The 19,612-nt window shown below is 23.3% G+C and overlaps 4 protein-coding genes across 4 annotated transcripts; 2 read left to right on the top strand and 2 right to left on the bottom strand.

Annotated features, from left to right (window-relative positions):
• Window positions 1–266: 266 nt before the first annotated feature.
• Window positions 267–1,534, top strand: Gnpnat (glucosamine 6-phosphate N-acetyltransferase). The gene is made up of 5 exons (XM_011502855.1): window positions 267–287; window positions 721–841; window positions 909–971; window positions 1,030–1,157; window positions 1,263–1,534. Exons 1-5 carry the CDS (start codon window positions 267–269, stop codon window positions 1,503–1,505), a joined length of 576 nt encoding a protein of 191 aa, XP_011501157.1. The 3' UTR covers window positions 1,506–1,534.
• A 188-nt stretch (window positions 1,535–1,722) lies between these two features.
• On the bottom strand, window positions 1,723–8,950 carry yata (N-terminal kinase-like protein yata). Its single transcript, XM_011502636.1, has 12 exons — window positions 8,815–8,950; window positions 8,309–8,461; window positions 8,110–8,241; window positions 7,495–7,706; window positions 7,324–7,414; window positions 6,450–6,932; window positions 5,613–5,834; window positions 4,794–5,046; window positions 4,099–4,269; window positions 3,509–3,780; window positions 1,974–2,076; window positions 1,723–1,901 (listed from the first exon to the last, which is right to left on the bottom strand). The coding sequence occupies exons 1-12, from the start codon at window positions 8,929–8,931 to the stop codon at window positions 1,774–1,776; spliced, it is 2,337 nt and encodes a 778-aa protein (XP_011500938.1). The 5' UTR covers window positions 8,932–8,950; the 3' UTR covers window positions 1,723–1,773.
• Window positions 8,951–9,013: 63 nt separating this feature from the next.
• On the top strand, window positions 9,014–13,471 carry Sec10 (Exocyst complex component Sec10). Its single transcript, XM_011502637.1, has 7 exons — window positions 9,014–9,091; window positions 9,763–9,795; window positions 9,989–10,432; window positions 10,668–11,245; window positions 11,594–12,082; window positions 12,222–12,732; window positions 13,134–13,471. Exons 2-7 carry the CDS (start codon window positions 9,763–9,765, stop codon window positions 13,230–13,232), a joined length of 2,154 nt encoding a protein of 717 aa, XP_011500939.1. The 5' UTR covers window positions 9,014–9,091; the 3' UTR covers window positions 13,233–13,471.
• Window positions 13,472–13,816: 345 nt separating this feature from the next.
• On the bottom strand, window positions 13,817–17,739 carry Art1 (arginine methyltransferase 1). Its single transcript, XM_011502635.1, has 3 exons — window positions 17,533–17,739; window positions 14,948–15,652; window positions 13,817–14,591 (listed from the first exon to the last, which is right to left on the bottom strand). The coding sequence occupies exons 1-3, from the start codon at window positions 17,638–17,640 to the stop codon at window positions 14,208–14,210; spliced, it is 1,197 nt and encodes a 398-aa protein (XP_011500937.1). The 5' UTR covers window positions 17,641–17,739; the 3' UTR covers window positions 13,817–14,207.
• Between the last annotated feature and the right edge of the window lie 1,873 nt (window positions 17,740–19,612).

Raw genomic sequence — 19,612 nt, 5'->3', positions numbered from 1 at the left:
AATAATTTACGTAATTGATCGCAAGGGGCACTAGTATGCTACTAATAAGAATTATAACCATATTCATTTATGCTTATTTTTTATCATTTTCCTATTTTTATTAAATATAAAAACGAATTTAGGATTTACTTTAATCAATATAAAAACTTCAATATCAGTGGCCGTTTATAAAAATTAAAAATTTGAGCAACGACAAACTATCTATAGTAGAGAATTTCATATTATTAGTATATATCGTAAACGAAGATACAACATACGGACAAGCAATGAGTAATTTACGCATACAGGTTAGGGACAATATTCAAATATCAGAATTTTTAGATTTTAGAAATTGATTGCAAAATATTTTTGGAAATAGCTGCTAGATTTGACTCATTTTAAGTAACGGAGTTATGTTATTCTGAATTATGTTATTCATCTTAGTTTACAGAGATTATACAGTTCGTACTCATCCTTAAAAGTAAGCACTGGCGGTTCCTACGTTTTTTAAATATAATTTTTCTTTCTTATATTTAATACAAAATTCGGTTATATCGCAATTAATATTCTGCTTTATTGTTAAGTAATTTAATCTGCTTAATTTGCTATGTTATAACATAATGTTGACTATTTCATAATTCATAGATAACTTAATGTATTATTTCTTAAAAAATGATTATAAAAATATTATATTTGTTTAAAGTTAAGTTAATTTCTTAATACATAAAATACTAATTTCAGGATGTGGCATCAAAAATAGGTATAGATCTTTTTAATCCTAGTTTATTAGAAAAAGTATCAAATCAGTTACCCAGTGATAATCTCACTTTTAGACCACTTAATAGTAGAGATTATGATAAAGGTAAAATTTTTTATTTTTAATTTATTTCTCTTAAGTTATTTATAAGTTTAGTTTTTAATATTCACAGGTTTCTTACAACTCTTAGAACAATTAACTAAAGTAGGAAATGTAACACAGGATCAATTTTTAAGTAAGTTATTTTAAATTAATTGTTGTAAAATACGTACTAATGAGTTCAATTTTAACAGATTGTTTTTGTAATATGAAAACTTCTGGAGGATATTATATTGTTGTTGTAGAAGATTTAAATTGTGGAAAAGTTATTGGTAGTGCTACACTTGTAATTGAGCAAAAATTTATTCATAATTGTGGATTGGTTTGTATATTTAATTTGAATTTAAATTACATAAAAATCATTTAAATTTTATAAATAGAATAAATTTTCATAGAAAATCAGTTCATTTATTTACTAATTTTACAGCATGGGCTTCTAGAAGATGTTGTAGTCAACAGTGAATATAGAGGTAAACAACTTGGTAAACTCATTGTAGCAGCTATAAAGCAAATAGCAACCACTTTAAAATGTTATAAACTTACACTTAACTGCCAAGATCATCTCATACCGTTTTATGAAAATTTAGGTTTTAAAAGAGAAACTGGAAATGCTAATTCTATGCATGTACGATTTATCAATGATAATCCAGTCGAACAGTCGCGACTATAAAAAAAACTAAAAATTTGTTTTAAATTGCTTTGATCCCATTCATGGAACACTTAAAATGTTTTGTATTATACAAATTATATTTTTTAAACATAAAACTATTTTACATAATATTTCTGAATGACATCAATAATTATTTTTTGTGCTTGAAATTTATGATGTGATCAATTCTATTTATTTTAGTAATTTTTCGTTTGTATGTATATGTTAATACATCTATAATAAAAATTTTAATTATTTTTAGAAAATATAATGAATTTTAATGTAAAAGTTACAGCTTTTTCGTTGAGTTATTGCATAACATTTTTGCTGCTCTTTTAGCTTTCAATTGCTTTTGTCTGGCTAGTTTTCGTTCTTCTCTTTTCTTTCGTGCCTCTTCTAGCTTATTTTCCAAATTACCTATGTAAAAATATACAAAAATATATTTTGGAAAAATGCTGTGATTAGAAAAATTAATTAGCATTTGTAAACCTGTTTCATTTAAATGAAAATTTTCTAAGGGTTGAAACTCGTCATCTTCCCATTTTGATTCTGATGAATTACTTTTATCCTGATCTTCTGCAGCTTCTTCTTCCTATAAAAAATAAATGCTTTATATATATATCCATATTTACTTAGACCTGTAAAAAATTCTGTTGAAAAATAATTGACTTATTAGATTAAGTTGTTAAACAAAATTTTGGGATAGTACAAAAAAAATGGATAAAATATTCTTTATTTTACAAATAACTAAAATATTATTTTACGTTTTCTATTCTTATATACTTAAAATTATTAAAAGTTTTAAAATTAATTTGAAGCTTAAGCTTTAAAAATTGTTTATTACTATTATCTACATAAATAGATATATCATCAAATAAAATTTGATGAATTGTATAAAAGATATTGTACAAAATTGTACAAAAGATATTTTTGGATGTAAATCCCTATTGAAATCAATGGACAACATTAAATTCTCATATTATTGTTAAAGATTATTATAAAAATGTGTTCTTAAATATTTCAAATTTAAATAAGACAAAAGATAAAATTACAAATTATGAAAAGCTACTGTTATATTACACTATTCTTGCATGTTTAAATTTATTTGAATTTTGTTATTTTGTTTATATATTATTATGTATATCTTAATTTTTCGTTCTTTTTAAAACAGTATTATAATATTAAATTAAAAAATTATGAGCAAAAGACTTGCCAAATGTTAACAAAAATTAAAATTTTGGTATGATAATAATTTTCTATTTGCTATAAGTATTGCTAGTTTTATTAATATATATTTAATTAATAAAAGGGATTCTACACTTCTATCAAAATATATTATAGTATATGGCATTTTATAATTTATTTATAGTAATGTTTTGTTTGATTATATGTAGTTTTTCTTTTGTTGTCTACAAAAGAAGTTACACTGTTACGAAGTATAAAAAAAGTTATACTAAATGAATAGAAAATCAATTCTAAAAGTAATTTATATAATTTATAATACATTTGATATTAATAATCTATTAACTTCTGATAAAGCAGTTGAAACTGATAGACAGATAAAATATTAATTGTAGTAAATTATTGATTAACAATACTACAAATTGTTCCAAAATTTGACTGGATGAATTTAATACTCCATCAGATCATAAAAATATGAAAAATGCATTGGGTAAATATAATGAATGTACAATGAAACATTAAAAAAAATAAAAAATTTTGTTGCAAACAATCTAATATTTTTATATAATCTTAAATTTTATAATGTAAGTATGTCAATAAATTATTAATTATAGTTCATCAACTTTACTTTTTATTGTTAAAAGTAGAATTCATAAATTAAAATATTTTAAGTTAAAATTAATTTTCAATTTTTATTTAAATATAAAGTTATAAGTAGAATGAATTTCTGATTGAGTAAAGCTTAAAGAAAATAGTTCTCATCTTAAATTAATAATATGTTTACATATATTCAGATTTTGGTTATTTGTTTTATCTATACAAAATGGGGAAGAAAAATTAACTGGTTTCTCTTGTAGACTAGTCCAATGCTCATGAATATTTTGTCTTTTTGGTGAGTGTGACGTTAGCATATTTGTAGAACACAAAGTAGTCGTCGCTTGTTGTTCCATATCACCCCAATCTCCAGTATCCCAGCATTCCCAATCACATTCCGAATTCGTATTTATTGTATTTTGTGTATCATGTTCATGATCATGATCAAGAGATGCCATACTGGTAGCACTACTCGTTGTTGCCGTCGTACTAGTACTGCTTTGGGAACTACTAGCATGCTCTAGAAAAATCGAGTTTCGTGCTTACATTTGCCATAATTAATTTAATAATTGTATTCATTATAAAAAATTTAAATATTTTTGAACTTTAATTATTAAACATTTATGAATATTGAAATACAAGCAGTTAAGAAAGTAGATAAATCTATATATAAAATTTCAACACTATAAATTTATATTTAATTTCACATTATGTTGTTTGAAAAATTTCATGTACACTCTAACAAATAAAATTATGTTCAAAATTATCTATGACTATTTATTATTTTTGTAGTAATTATTATAAAAAAAATAATAAAGATTATATAAATTATATATACCTAAGGAGGCAGGTTTATTTAGAAATATTTTTGACGTGTTCTGTAATGTAGAGGATTTTGGAGCATCTGATTGACTACGATAAAATTTTGCTGCAACAGCAGTGACTGCCCAACCTGCCCAAGTTGCTGCTGCATTGCTAAGACTAGGAGTGGCAGTATTAACATCTGCTTCTATAAAAAAATTAATTATACAGAAAATATTATATATATATATGTATTAGTAGTGCATTGAATTATATCATATGTAAATGCAAATACTGAAATTATTTTTAATAATTCCATCTAGTATAATCACAAAAATGTAGACTGCAATATATATTTAGATTTAATAATTAAGACTGTTTTTAAATTAGAACAAAGCCAAATATATATATATATATACATACAGAATTTAGTACGGTATGTATAAAAGTAAAATATATTCTTAATTTTTGTATGGGTTAAACATTTGATTAATTGTTTCCTTATTTTTATTTATGTATTTAAACTATTATATAAGAATTTTAATTTATTTTGAAGTTTCTCACGTCTCGTTATAAGACGATTACTGATTTTTTTATTAGTTTATTTGTTACATTTTTCTTTTACTTTATTTTTATATCATACTTTTATACTTGGATATCAAAACAGGGTTGTTGCTGATTACTATCTTTGTCTATCTGTCTCTTTCTCTTTAAATATACAATAATACTAACCCATTGATTCACGAAGTCCTGGATCTTCTGATACTTTTTCCAATTTTGATAAGAACCCTTGTATTGTACGAAAAGTATTATCCCGCACTCCTTTGTCAGAATCTGTTGTTAATAGGCACAATGAGGGTAAAATTCGATTGGCAACTTCTTGCAATAGAAAATATTGCTGCGTAGCAGCAAGTGCTAAGACACTGGCACTTCGCGCTGGTGGAAAAGGATCACGTGTTCCGCGTATAAAAGCACCAATTAGTATCTGATTTTTAAAATACAATATAAAACATAACGATTAGTTCAAACTTAAAAAATGAATTAAAAGTATAGAATAATTACACAAGAATCGAAATAATAATTATGATTGCATATTTATTATATAAATATTATATAAATATTATAGAAAATAATTATTACATTTTAGTTTTTCTAATATTAATTAATTACTCAAAAAAAAAGAACAAACTGATCACTCAAAATTTGAAGTTCATCCAAATAATTAAATAAGTTTACATTTTTATATGTAGAGAGTTTATATATTTTAATAAATAATTATATAAAGGTTAACAAAACGTAATAAATCAACAATAAATTTTAATCATTTACTTTTTAACGTCTGCTACAATTAGAATGAGATAATTTTAATCGACATAAATTGACATCTAACGACACATTTGAAAAAATTTGAAAAATGAATTTTTGAAATAAATTTTTGTTGGTATATGCATTGAAAATACATCTAGAAAAAGATGTTTTCTAGGAAAAAAACGTTATTGTAATTTTAATAAGACAATGTTTAATGAATAATAATTGTATTCACAATAGAACCTTTTGCCTTATTTGAGGGTGTAAATGCTGTGCAATTTTTCCTAAACATACAGTAGTATTAGTACGAATTCCACCTTGTTCATCTGACGAATGAAGTTTTGCAAAATATCTTAAAACTTCAACATTGAGATTATTATAATCTAATTTTGGTGCTAAGTGAACCATTGATTTTATAGTCTGTTCTCTTACTGCTGGGTTTGAATCAAGAAATCCTCGAGCTATCTGTGAAAATAAATTTTTCAGATCTGATCAATTCTTTTTTTAATTAATAAAATAAATATTCATAATTTATATAATTTAGAATAATATGTTATATAAAATAATAGCAATAATAATTATAAAATAAATTGACTTAAAAAGAAATTATATTATAATTGGGCATTATTTATATATGTAATTATTAAATAATATATTTGTTACATATTTTATGATCAAAAATATTTCTTTTTCCAAATTTTTTTATTGTTTCAAATATTTCACTGACAAGAAATTGAAAATATATACAATAAAACATGTAAATTCATATTTAATATATATTTAAAAGACTTCTTATTTATAAATAATTGCAGTGTTATTTTTACTTAAACAATTAAACAACTATTCTGTTATTTAAATTTATTTAAACAATTAAACAAATATTCTGTTAATTTTAATTATTTTGTTTTAATTTGAATTATTTTAAATGAAAAATGCTAATAAATAAAATAATCTATATTGATTATATGCATAGTGATGTTGATGGTAATTATAATAATTAAAATTTATTTCAACTTAAAATACATATAGTATATATTATAAATCTATATCTCAAAATATAACTATTTTGTTTATATTAACCTGTGGAAATATAGCTTCATTAACAGTAACAGGTTGAAGATGATCAATGAATCGATCAAACTGTTGTAACAATCTTAGTCTTGTTGCTCTATCGTTTGATGCAAAGAGCTTTACGACGCAAGGAACAACTCGTTTCTGATATTCTACATCTGGAAGTGTACGTCCAAGTTGTAGAAGTGGAGGGAGAACTGCACTTCCGGCTTCGCCATATTCAAACGCAGCTATTAATTGAGGCAATATTTTGTAACGCCCTACGCCCTCCGGTAAATTGTGAAGCTGAGATGTAAGTTGTGAAAAGAAACGACCCTTCTCATTTTTCTCCTTTACTTGAATTTCTTCAAGGAAAAGTAATGCGTCGATAAGATCATTTTTAAAAAAACCAATATTACTGCGACACCGTACAATCATATCTGCTGGATTTGGTCGATTAATAGGCTTACTGTTTATAATTTCTTCATACACCAGTAATAAAAGTTCTGGAATCTTCAGAAAATATATGAAAATTATAATTAAAATTATAATTTCTCTTCAATACATCCTAATATACTTATAATAAATATTATTATTAAACAATTTTACTTACCATGTTTTAATGAAAAATCTGTATTTTAACTATCATGTTAAATTTTAAATTTTATAAACTTATAAAAATAGATCCTATAATAGCTTCTTTTAAAAGTATTAGAAAATTTGTATTAAAAAATAGCAAAATTTCTTACATAAATTTTTTAAATAATCATACGAACAATGTTAATTGGAAATTATTTTTAATATTTTTAAGACTTATAGTGTTATATTAATAAAATATAACATAACAAAATTAATATTAATTTATTGTATTAATACATATAATCATATAAACATTTGTACTCACTTGGTTTGTAGTATTCAGACTTCCTGATACAGTTAGAGGGCCATTGAAGGCTTCCCAAATAAGACAACCTAAGCCCCACATATCGACTGAACTGAATAAATGAATTTTTTAAATTTTAACTGAATATATGCCAATGCTTAGTGTAATAAAATTTCTAAATACTTAAATTACCATTTTGTAATTGGTTTAGAGTTCTCTTTTGCTTCAGGAGGCTGGTATATTTGAAGTATTTTAGGTAGAAAAGTATAAGGTGCATCAATACCAGTCATATACTCAACACTACCAAGTTTCCATTCTCCACTTTCTTCATTGACAAAAACTGACCACAAATTAACATTATTATGTCGCAAATTGCCATCATTGTTTAAAAAACTTAATGCTCTCTAAAAATGATAAAACAACTAGATATAATATAATATTTTTAACATAGAAAGTCTGAAATTGTTGTTGTAATAACACTTTTTTCAATTCTATTGTTGCAACATTTATATTTTAAATTATATATACCAATGTTATCATAATAAATAAATTAGTTTAAATAAGAAAAAATATAAAATAATTACAGATCATAAAACATATTTTACAATTTCAAATTTATTCTTAAAATTTATAAATTATTTTAAGACACAAATATATACTTATATCTAAATTTCTTATACTTAAATAATTGTTAATCTACTTTGTGAATATCTACAAATAACATTAAGAAGAAAAAGCAATTAAATTAAAATCAAAGTATTTATTTGTTTTATATTTTGAATAATTATAAAAAATTAATATACATACCGTAATTTGAAATATACCCCATGATAAATATAATTCACGTTGTTTACTATCTTCTCCAATATTAATATCTCTAGATAACCATTTTTGAAGAGGTTCTATCCTTTCTGTAGCTAAATATATAGTTTTTTCTGTCTATAATAAGAATTAAATAGATTAATCTAAAAATACAAAGTTAATAAACTTAAATGTTTCATCCAACCTCTAAACTATCTAAATATGCAAGTATACTTGGATGTCGCAATGTTTTCAATCTTTTTACTGCAGCTTTTGCAATATCTAAATAATATTCTGTACCATCTTTCACTTGATAAATGAAGACTGACACAATATCGCCTCCTGATATTGTGGATCCCTGTACATTTGAATTAGTTTTTATTTTTTTGTATTTTCATGTATTGATATATTTTCATATGTTTATGTGAACTACAAAGTCATAAATATATAAAAATTAATTTTTTATTTTATTTATAAAAATATTATTTACAAAATTTAATTTTTATAAATTACAATTGTAGTATTTATATTATTAACCCATTTATTAAATTTTAATTTTATAATAAGATAATGAATATTAATCGCAATAACAATTATTCAACATGGTATATTAAAATTTTAATTAATAGAATATAAATAAATATATATAAAATCAATAAATACAAATAAAAGCGATATTAATAAAATACAAAAGGTTAAATCTATTATTACTATTTTCTTTTTGGCTTTATGTAGACTCCAAATGCTCTTATCGTCAAGTCCATCTACGGATTCACCGATCTCATATGGAAAATCTTTTGTAGGATCGCGCGAAAAGAATGACCACATTTTTCAACACTGATTTATTTCACATTTAAAAATTTTTATTAATGGTTATTACTCATTATGGCCCTATGCCATTGTCATAAATTATAATTCACATTTCAGTAGCGAATCCTCTTCCCCCTATAGCAGCGCTTTTCCTTAACCTACTGGATTAATAGAAACTGTAGGTGACGACTTCCGATAATAAGCTGACATTTTTGTATTTTAATAACAGTTTTCAAAATCATATCTGTAAAAATAAAAATAATTTTTTGTTATATTTCATTTCAATGAGTATTTACCAATTATATATAATATATAAACTTGTTACTACTATTTAAACTTGTGTAATTATAATTATCATTATTAAAGTATTATTTTATTATCAATTTTTACGACATTATCCGAAACAGAATCAGTAGCTTATTGAAAATCAATGTACCTAATTTATAAGCTTGTAATAATAAAAGTTGATTTAATATGAGGTGTGAATGTCTTTCAAAATATTTGTAAATGTCAGTGTTACATTCATATACTATATCATTTCTTTATATTCTTTTTACGAATTTGACAGTATTATGACTCGTGTGATTTTATTAGAATTCGAACTTCGTGTCTTTAATATATCTGAAATATTTTTTAAATAAGTTGTCCATTATTACGTCTATTATTATTATTTATAATTTTCAGTTATTAAAATAATGAATGCGGGAAATGATGAATTATTTCAAATATATGTAATCCTAAGCTATATATTTTTTTCTAACGTATTTTAATTTATCGAATTTTATTCAATATATCATTTACGAATTTAAGTATCTTAAACATTTTTTTAATACATCGTAATCTATCAAGATGATGCAACAATATATAAAGGAATTAGAACAAGTAGGTTTTATTTCCAGTAATTTCGATTTTATTAAAATTGGATAATTAAATATAAAATTATTAATATATTTTTTATAAATTTTTATCAATTTTTATTTATATACATTCATATCTCTAATTTTATACTTATAAAAAATAAGTTGTACAATTACCTACTAATATAGAAGTATAGTTTTATTATTTGTAATTTTAGGAGCCTTTTGATCCAGAAGAATTTGTTGAAAGACTAGCATGGCGAACTGTTAACGAGACAACTAAAGATGGAATAACAGGTGTTTTTGATCCTATTTTAGTACACGAAACATTTTTAGAAGCAATTAAAGATTTGCAGATATTAGAGAATCGACAGCAAAAGAAATGTGACAAACTAGAGACAATACTTAAAGAAGAAGAGGCTAGACATACATTAGAAACAATGGATTTACAAAATGGAAATAGAAAAGCTATAGATTTATTTCATCAATTAGATGAAAGAATTAATTTTGTTGCAACAAAAGTTCTGCATTTAGGAGACCAATTAGAAAGTGTCAATATCCCAAGAGCTAGAGCTGTAGAAGCCCAGAAACTTATGAGATATTTTTCAGAATTTTTAACACCTAGTTCACTAACTGATTCTATTTTTATGTATAAATTATCAGTAAGTGTTGTAGTTATATTTTTAAACTACATTTCAAAGAAACATTTACTATTATACTATTATATATCTTTAATTGCTTTGTAATTTATAACTGAATGATCTTAAATAAGTTTAAATAGTAAATTATTATTTAAATATCATAATTACATACATTTTGTTAAATACTAAATATTTATGTTTATATTTCATCAATTTCAAAAACAGTATGGATATAAAAATTTTCTATGAATTTTAGTTAGATGAGTCAGCAGATGTAATTCAAAAGCTTTATATGATTGCTCAAGAGCTTCCTTCAGAAAAATTTGATAATGCTAAAAAAAGAATTGCAGCAAAATACAATGAAATTGAAAAAAATCTTATTGAAGAATTTGTGAGAGCACAAAATATAGAAGATGCAAATCGTATGAAAAAATTAGCCTTTGTATTAACTCATTTTAAAAGTTATTCAGAATGTATAAATGCTTTTATAGAACAAAGTCAAATGAATTCATTTAGAGGCAAAGATGTTTTTCAAGAAGTTTTACCAATGTGCATTAAAAATGACAAGCTTATCCAACAAGTTTTTTCTAATCCAGAACAAGTTATGGCAAAATTTATTTTAAATATTTACCATTTGAGATTACAAAAGCATGTTGTTGCTAAATTAGGCGAACAAACAGATTCTGAAAAATATTTAAAAAATTTATATGATCTTTATTTGAAAACTGTTAAACTCTCCATTGCCTTAAGACAGTTTGATATGGGTACAGATGAAACATATTTACCTAAATTGACAAGAAATATATTTCAGAAATATCTAGATTCATATATAATGTACGTTTTTTAATATATAGAAAATATTTTTATCAAATTAATTTATGTGAAAAATTATAACTAAATTCTTGTTTTATAAGCAAACAATTTTATTGATAAAACTAGATTAAACTTTAATGTTTCATATTTAATATTAAATTTGATTACAATGCTATATATTTTTAATAGAATATTACATATTATAAATTTTTGTAATGTATATTATTATAATTTATGTGATTAATTAAATTTTTTAAAAACTTTATATGAAGAATTTTGTCAATTTACAAGCTTATTAGGATTGTTATTAGTAAATATTTATAAGTGAAAAATATATATTTATTCAATTTAACATACTTGACATTTCAGTGTTGAAATAAAAGTATTGAGAGAAAGTTTTGCAACTCTCCTTATACAATATTACGATTCAAAGAATCATCAAAAGAAACAATTGTCAAGCAGTGGTTTTCAAGAACTTAAACGTGATCTGCAAGCAGTATTGAGTACACGTACAAATATCAATATTACTCAAATTAATGATTATGGTGGTGAAACCTTTCTTTCTGAAGAGTTAGCCATAGCTCTACTCCAGAAAAGCAAATCAGCATTACAGCGGTCCTCACTATTATCACAACCCTTAGAGTTGCCTGTCAATACGATGCAAATTCTGGAAATTACGCTACAATATCTTATCAATGAACATGTAGATTATGCCTTGGAATTAGGCTTGCAGTGTGTTCCAATCCCAGAAAGTAGAATACAACCCGAAATACATTTTTTTACAGTTGTTCGTCAGTGCAATGTAATTATACGCTTATTAGAAGAACAATTTAGTGGAAATATACTTCCTCTAATTATGTAAGTTCAAAATTTTATAAATTCATTAGAAAAGTAAATTCTTAAAAAATTGAATTTTTTGAGTATTGAACATACTTAAGTACTATAATCATTTTTACGTAAGAACATTTAAGAGTATTAAATATTACTATTTTGATAGATCTTCACCAAAACACGTTGATTGTATGGCAAAAAAAAAATTTGCTCTTGAACAAATTGAATCAAAAATCGATACGGGTTTAGATCGCAGTATTAGTGCTATTATTGGTTGGGTAAAAAGTTACTTACAAACGGAGCAACGAAAAACTGATTTTAAACCCGAAACTGAAATGGTCGATACGCTCAATACGCCACCGTGTTTAACAGTTTGTCAATATGTATCGAGCATAATAAAACATATAAGAGATCAATTTGACGGCAAAAGCTTGGAAAATGTATTAACAGAACTAGGAATACGATTCCATCGTGTTATCTATGAACACTTACATCAATTTCAATTCAATTCAGCTGGTGCTATGTGCGCTATTTGCGACATGAATGAGTATAGAAAATGTGTTAAAAAGCTAGAAATACCACTTATCACGATACTTTTCGACACGCTCCATGCTCTTTGTAATTTATTGCTTGTCAAACCCGAAAATCTAAAACAAGTCTGTTCTGGTGATCAACTCGTAAGTATTTAGTTCATATTTTGATGATTTTAAAATTTAATTTACAAAAAGATGCATATATCTAGAGTAACATTACTTTACAATATATTTATAAGATATAATATTCACAAATTTGAAATATTTATAAATTCAAAAATTTTCTATACAAATATTAATATTTAGAAAAACCATTGTTTTATTTAAATAATGAATAATTATACTAAATGCATACAAAATTTCAATTATTGAATGAAATTAAGATTACATAAATTTTAAAGTTTTTAATAATATTAAATTATCTGTATATTTTAATAATACAGAATAATTTTCTATTTAGAAATTCATAATTTTATTTAAGAATAAAATATATTATTGTTCAGGATTTATATCGGCTATTACAGATTTTCAATTTATTTTTACAGGCAGTATTGGATCGTTCTATTCTCTCGTCTTTTATACAATTAAGAACCGATTATAAAACGCAAAAACTAGCCAATTCGTTAAAAAGATTTGCAGCATAACATAACATTTTATTTAATTCGTGAAATGTGATAGAGGTAAAATAATAAAAGTAACAATGTTTATATCAAAGATAGTAATTTTATTACTATTGTACGTCAATGCAGTATGTATAAATCATAAGATATATTATTGCCATTTCACATACAGATCAAACACAATAACTACATAGTGAAAACAAGGTTTCTATTAGAATTTTATTTTACATTATGAAGATAAAATTTATTTTCAAACTATGGGAATATCTGATAAAATTGTAATTTGTCTATACTGTTTAAAATTTTATCAATAAAATACAACAGTAAAAAGTTATTAGCATAATGTTTAACTCGATCATTATGAATTTTACTAAATCCATAATTTTTATTAACTTATCACATATGATATAATATAGTTCTGAAAATAAATTTCCATTTATATTTTAAAGGGTAAAATAATAAAATAATTTTTATCTTGAATTGTTAATTTTTATGAGATTTTTTTAAACTGATAATGATCAAAACAATTGCTTTTATGTAATTATCAGCAGAACTGTGTTTTGAAAACTAATTTTAATTTTAAATATAATATTTTTATTACAGTAAATAATATGAATTATTCGCATTTGATCACACTTACAAAAATATATTAAAAATTATTAGTTATATCTATTGCGATCGCACTGGAAGTATGAAAATTCACATAAAAGAAGTTTAGATATTCGATTGACGTAAAACTGACATAAATTGCAGCAACAACGATAACAACCAGCACAAATTGCTGATAGACACAAACGAACGAATAGTCATTAGCACTTGATATTTTTATATTCTTTACCATTCAGTCGATTAACGTTTTTTTATTCTCCATTATATCATCCATCATCAATTACATACAGTTTGGAAAATCTCGCGATCAGTTTATTTTTAATTTTATTTTCTTTCTTTCAAAAAATACTACACAACGTAACATCCATCAAAATCGTTGATAGGTCATTATCAGCGCATGCGGTAGTGGTTAGACTCATGTATTTGGCATAATTCGCCCTTAAATTCAATTTCAATCGTGAAATCAAGATCACGGTAGTTTCGTGCATTTGGCTCCATTGCGAAGTTACCATAGATTTCCTCTCCTTTTTTAACAGTCATGTACTCATCAAAATAAAATACTGTCTGCTTCCAATGTGTATACTGTGATTCTGGAGCTGTACTAAAGCCCATGCGTTTATGGCATTTAGTAAATTCAATGTTAAAAAAGGTGACAAGAGCTTGAACATAGTCGTTCCTACGAACTTGAAGGGCAAATGGTGAAGAAAAGTTAAGATCAGCTTTTGTCACTGTGTATAGATCAACTTCCTTGATCATGCAAGAATTCGTCACAACCTAATTATAAATCAATTAAGTTAAAAAATTTATTGTTTTATTTGATATAATACTATAAAAAAGCTTATTTGTAAATAATATATTTCAAATGGTTAAATTATTATTCATAATAAATCCTGAAGGCCAATTTATTATTACTAAAAATTATTTATTACTAAAAATGCTTTTAATTAGTTATATGATAAAATATTGATATTTGGATTTAAAACAATTTGTAATATTTCTGCATTAGTATTATTACACTATGTAAAATTAATTTTTTAAAAATTAATAATCATTTTAATTAAATACTTTAATCTAATAAATAATTTGTAGTATAATATTTATAAAAATCCAAGATAATTTAGTTTATTAACCTGCTTAGGATCAACAACGTCAACTAATGGTTCACTGATAGCAACTTTTCGTATACTACTCATATCAAAACCGTAGACATCATCCCACCAATTGATTTTTTCATCTTTATATTGTCTGTCTTCAATTCCACAAATATAAAGCGTTGCTTTGTCTGGAAATAACATGCCATCTGGTCGTAACCATTTATCTCTTGCAAAAAGTACAGTATCTAACATAGATTCATAAAACAAACAATAACCCATCCATTCTGAAATGATAATATCAACTTTTTCAATACCATCAGGTAAAGTAACTTCTTCTACTTTTCCTTTTAATATTGTAACAACATCGGACAATTGATTAGCTTCAACTATTTTTTTTGCATATTCTACAATATTAGAGCACTCTATACCAATAACCCTCGCTGCTCCCGCTTTTGCAGCAAACATTGACAGAATTCCTGTACCACATCCAATATCCAATACAACTTTTCCTTTAAAAAGATGTTTATTATCATACATCGAATTTCGGTATGTTACTGTTCGCACTTCATCCTTTAGCATTTCTTCGTGAATACCATAATGTGCATATGAATCAAAATAATAATCTCTTGAAGTCATATCATCAACTGAAACTGAATCTTTACAGTTTATCGAAGGTGCTTCTTTGCTAGTAGTTACAGAATTTGTAGGTTCTACTACATCCATAATTTCCATTTTGGATGTCTACAAGAAAATCCAAATACAATATAAAAATATCTTATTAAATAAATAAGAATAAATAAAAATCAAATACAAATTTTATAAAAATTAATTTATTACATAGAACATAAAGTATTTATAAAAAAAAAGAAATAAATTAATAAGCAAATCATAAAAATATTACAATCAAAACCTACATATGATTTTAGGAAAATTTATGAAAAGTGTTTAATAAAACAAAAATAATTTGAAAGTATTAAATGCACAGTTTCCAACAAAAAATGTTAATGTTTTAGAAACCTATAAAATGTATATTTAATAAATAAAGTAAATTATATTTAATTATTTTACATACTACAATTACTTAATTATAATCATATTATAAAAGTATTTTAAGCAATAAAATTAAAGTAAATTACAAATGTTGCTCGATCACATTGAAGTTAACAAACCAACTAGTTTACATGAATTTAATAGAAAATTTGATAATTTGCTACTAAATTATCATTAGTTAACAAATATATAATATAATAATTTACAATATTAATTACAGCTAATATTTGTATAGAAACATAAGATTATTTTGAATGTTAGTTTATGTTAGTTAAGTTAGTTAATAAAAATTCTATAAAAATTAAATGAAAATTCATTTTTTTATATTAAAGGTAACTTAATTAAAAACATAAATTCTCAAAAACACAGATATAAATATTTCATTATATTTTAAAATTAGTTTTGGTATACTTTCATTAAGTTAGTGCTTATGATTTAAATAATTCAATTTACATTTTTAAAAAATTTATATTAAATAAATGTTACTTTTTAATTACAATTATTGTTTTGTTAATATTATTTAATATTAACAGAATTTTTTTATTGAAAATTTTTTTAAATTATATATTTATAAATAAATAAATTAATGATGGTTGATTAGTTAATAAACAAAACTATGAATTTGTTAAAAATTATTTTAAAAAATTTATAAAAAAAATAAAATTTTTAATAGTTATTTGAAATAACTATTAGATTTTTTTAAAAAAATAATATATAATTGCTTCATATAGTAAAAATGTATAGTAAGAGATCCAAAATAAAATATTTACATATTTTTAAACAATTAAACATACTCTATAAATTTTCTATGACTGCTGCTTATATATATATATATGTTGTATTTAAATATCAAATTTTTAATCAATCAAAATAATCAAAAAATAGTAAATACTTTACAATATTATTCATCTATTACTGTCAATGCAAGTACTTAGAACAAATTTCAATTTTTTTACAAAATCTGTCAAGTCAAAATTGAATTACGAAAATGTTTGGAAAAAATTTATTAAAGTAGTTAAAGAATAATAAAATTAATAATGGTAGAAAGAAATTTATACGGTCAATAAATGTTCCTTTGGTATACACGTGCCCGCCAAAAATGCTGCGTCTCTTTCGCTCGTTTAATACACATATGTAAGTATTGATGAGCACGATTTTCACAACGTGCGATGAATCGATGAGAGCAATCTAGTTTATAATCATTCGCAGTAGTTTTTCCATTGTATATAATGCTTTATTTCTCTTTTTTCACTTTGATTCGATATGTAATAAATGTTAAAAATTCTTTAAATAAATACATTCTTAACATTTGATATTGTTTTTTTAAACAACATATATTAAAAACACTTATCTTTCTTTTTCACTGATTTGACAAGAAAGGGGCGGGGGGCACACACACCAGAATCAGAAAAGCAAGCAAGGATCATGTAGTACCAAATAAATTAGAATTAAAAAATATAATCAATTAGATAATCACTATGAAGAGGAATTTAATATATTTAACAAAATTTGAGAAGTGATGTGTAGAATTAAGATTGTAAACAAAATGCGCCTAATCGCTATCAACTTACTGTATTTTCTGTGGAGAAGGTAAGCACCTCGTTGCTCTCAACCGGCACTTGCTCTGTAGTCGCCATTTTGAAAATTTGTTCCTTCCGCGCTGTGTCGATATCGCGCATACTTTTTACGCCCTCTTTGATCAAGAATATTTACTAGATTAATACTGGTCATTCTATGACATTGTAAAACGAGGAAAGAATTGTATTGCGCACGCATGTTAATCATCCAAAGCTATTATTTTACGTTTTAAATGACAACCATATATACATTAAATAATTTTTTTAATGTTTTGTTGCAATTGTAAGATTACTTTGAAATATTTAGAAAATATTTTTAGACTATTTTATAATAGATGACGATTCATTCCATTTAAATAATAATTGATAACTTATAGGATAGTGTTATTATCTTCAATGTTATTTCATTGTTACAATAGTTACTTTCGCAAATAAATATTTTAAAGAAACTTATAAATTATTTCTTTTATAGCAATAAATATTTATTTAAATAATATCCTTGATCAATGTTTACTAAAAATTACGATCTTCATTAGTTCGATGAAACAATTTTATATTTTTCAAACTCTTCCTAATTTACTAACTTATATTCTAACTATAATCTATAATCTAACTAATTTATATTAACGTAGAAATACATTAAGTGTAAATCAATATTTTATAAAATAAAATAAATCCTTAATATAAGACATATACAATTTCTATTATCAATATTTATATATTACTTAATATAACTATAAATGTTATTTATGATAGTATGAATTTATGAAGGAGAATTTATATAACATTGATAAAACAATCTTCAGCATATAATGTAATGTAAATAATGTATTAAAGTAACACATATTTGATTGCAATACTGATTCTAATTTCAGACATTTAATAATCGTCAGATATTTAATATATTCTTCATATCCTCAAAGATCTTAGCCATACTCTATTTTCAATTTATTATTATAAATGCATTTAAATCAAAATTAATTCAACCAAATTATCTATTTGAAATATATATAAAAACCTTATATTCAATAAATTCTGGAAAATAAATAGAATCAATTTAATAAAATGAATGATCTATTTTCCATGAAATTGTACATACAATGCAGTAATTTATAATTTTTATTTATAAATTGGCTCTGTAGTTTGTAATATTTTACAATTGCAATTGTTATTTTTATATCTTTGAACAAATTCTTTATATCTATATGGTATAATTTTGGGCTAATGAAAAATTATGTTTAATTAATATTATTAAAATAAAATGTGTTATTATTTAATAAATATTTATTATTTAATAAATATTTCATTTTTATACCTAATTATTTATTATGAATTATTTAACAAAAATAAATAAATAAAATTGTACTTTACTTTTAAATACCATTTTATAGTATTTAAATGATTTGTGGTATTTAATTGATATAGCAAATGATTTAAATACCACTAATTTCAATTTATTATGTTCTTTCAAATGAATCACACTTTTAAATAAACTGATTGACGATAACAAAATTTTAAATGTGATGATTGCTGGCTTTGCTGACTGTGGTGTAGGTAATTTCGAGAGTTTCTAGAAGTGCTTAATAATTTTATGAGAATATATTATAAGAACCTTTATCAGTTTTCATATATCAAGTTGCTGATTATCTAAAATTACTTATTTTAAATTAAATTCACATTCACAAATTTATTCAACTGCTAGTATCTATATTTTTTATTTATATATAGTTAAATATATCATTTATTAATTTTGTATTCAATGTTGTATTGAAACAGTAACAAATGTAGCTTTTATATTGAATTTCAATTATTTAAAATGTCCATATTAATATATAGATTCTTTTAAGGAAAATTTATTTCCTGTTTAAATTAATTGTTATGAATAATTTTAGATTCATATTTTTACGGTATACTATTTTCACTTATACTTCTGGATAAAAATATACTTTTACATTCTATCATGAATTAATAATAAAATAACTTCCATATATTATTATTAACATAATCACAATTTTAGAGAATAATAAATGGATTTATAATACAATTTATGACAATAAAAGCAAAATTTATGTCT

The sequence above is a fragment of the Ceratosolen solmsi genome, unplaced genomic scaffold, assembly GCF_000503995.2.
Source record: "Ceratosolen solmsi marchali unplaced genomic scaffold, CerSol_1.0 scaffold15, whole genome shotgun sequence".
NCBI classification, from domain to species: Eukaryota; Metazoa; Arthropoda; class Insecta; order Hymenoptera; family Agaonidae; genus Ceratosolen; species Ceratosolen solmsi.
Note: the sequence above shows the minus strand (reverse complement) of the source record. Positions and strands in the feature narration are given on the sequence as shown.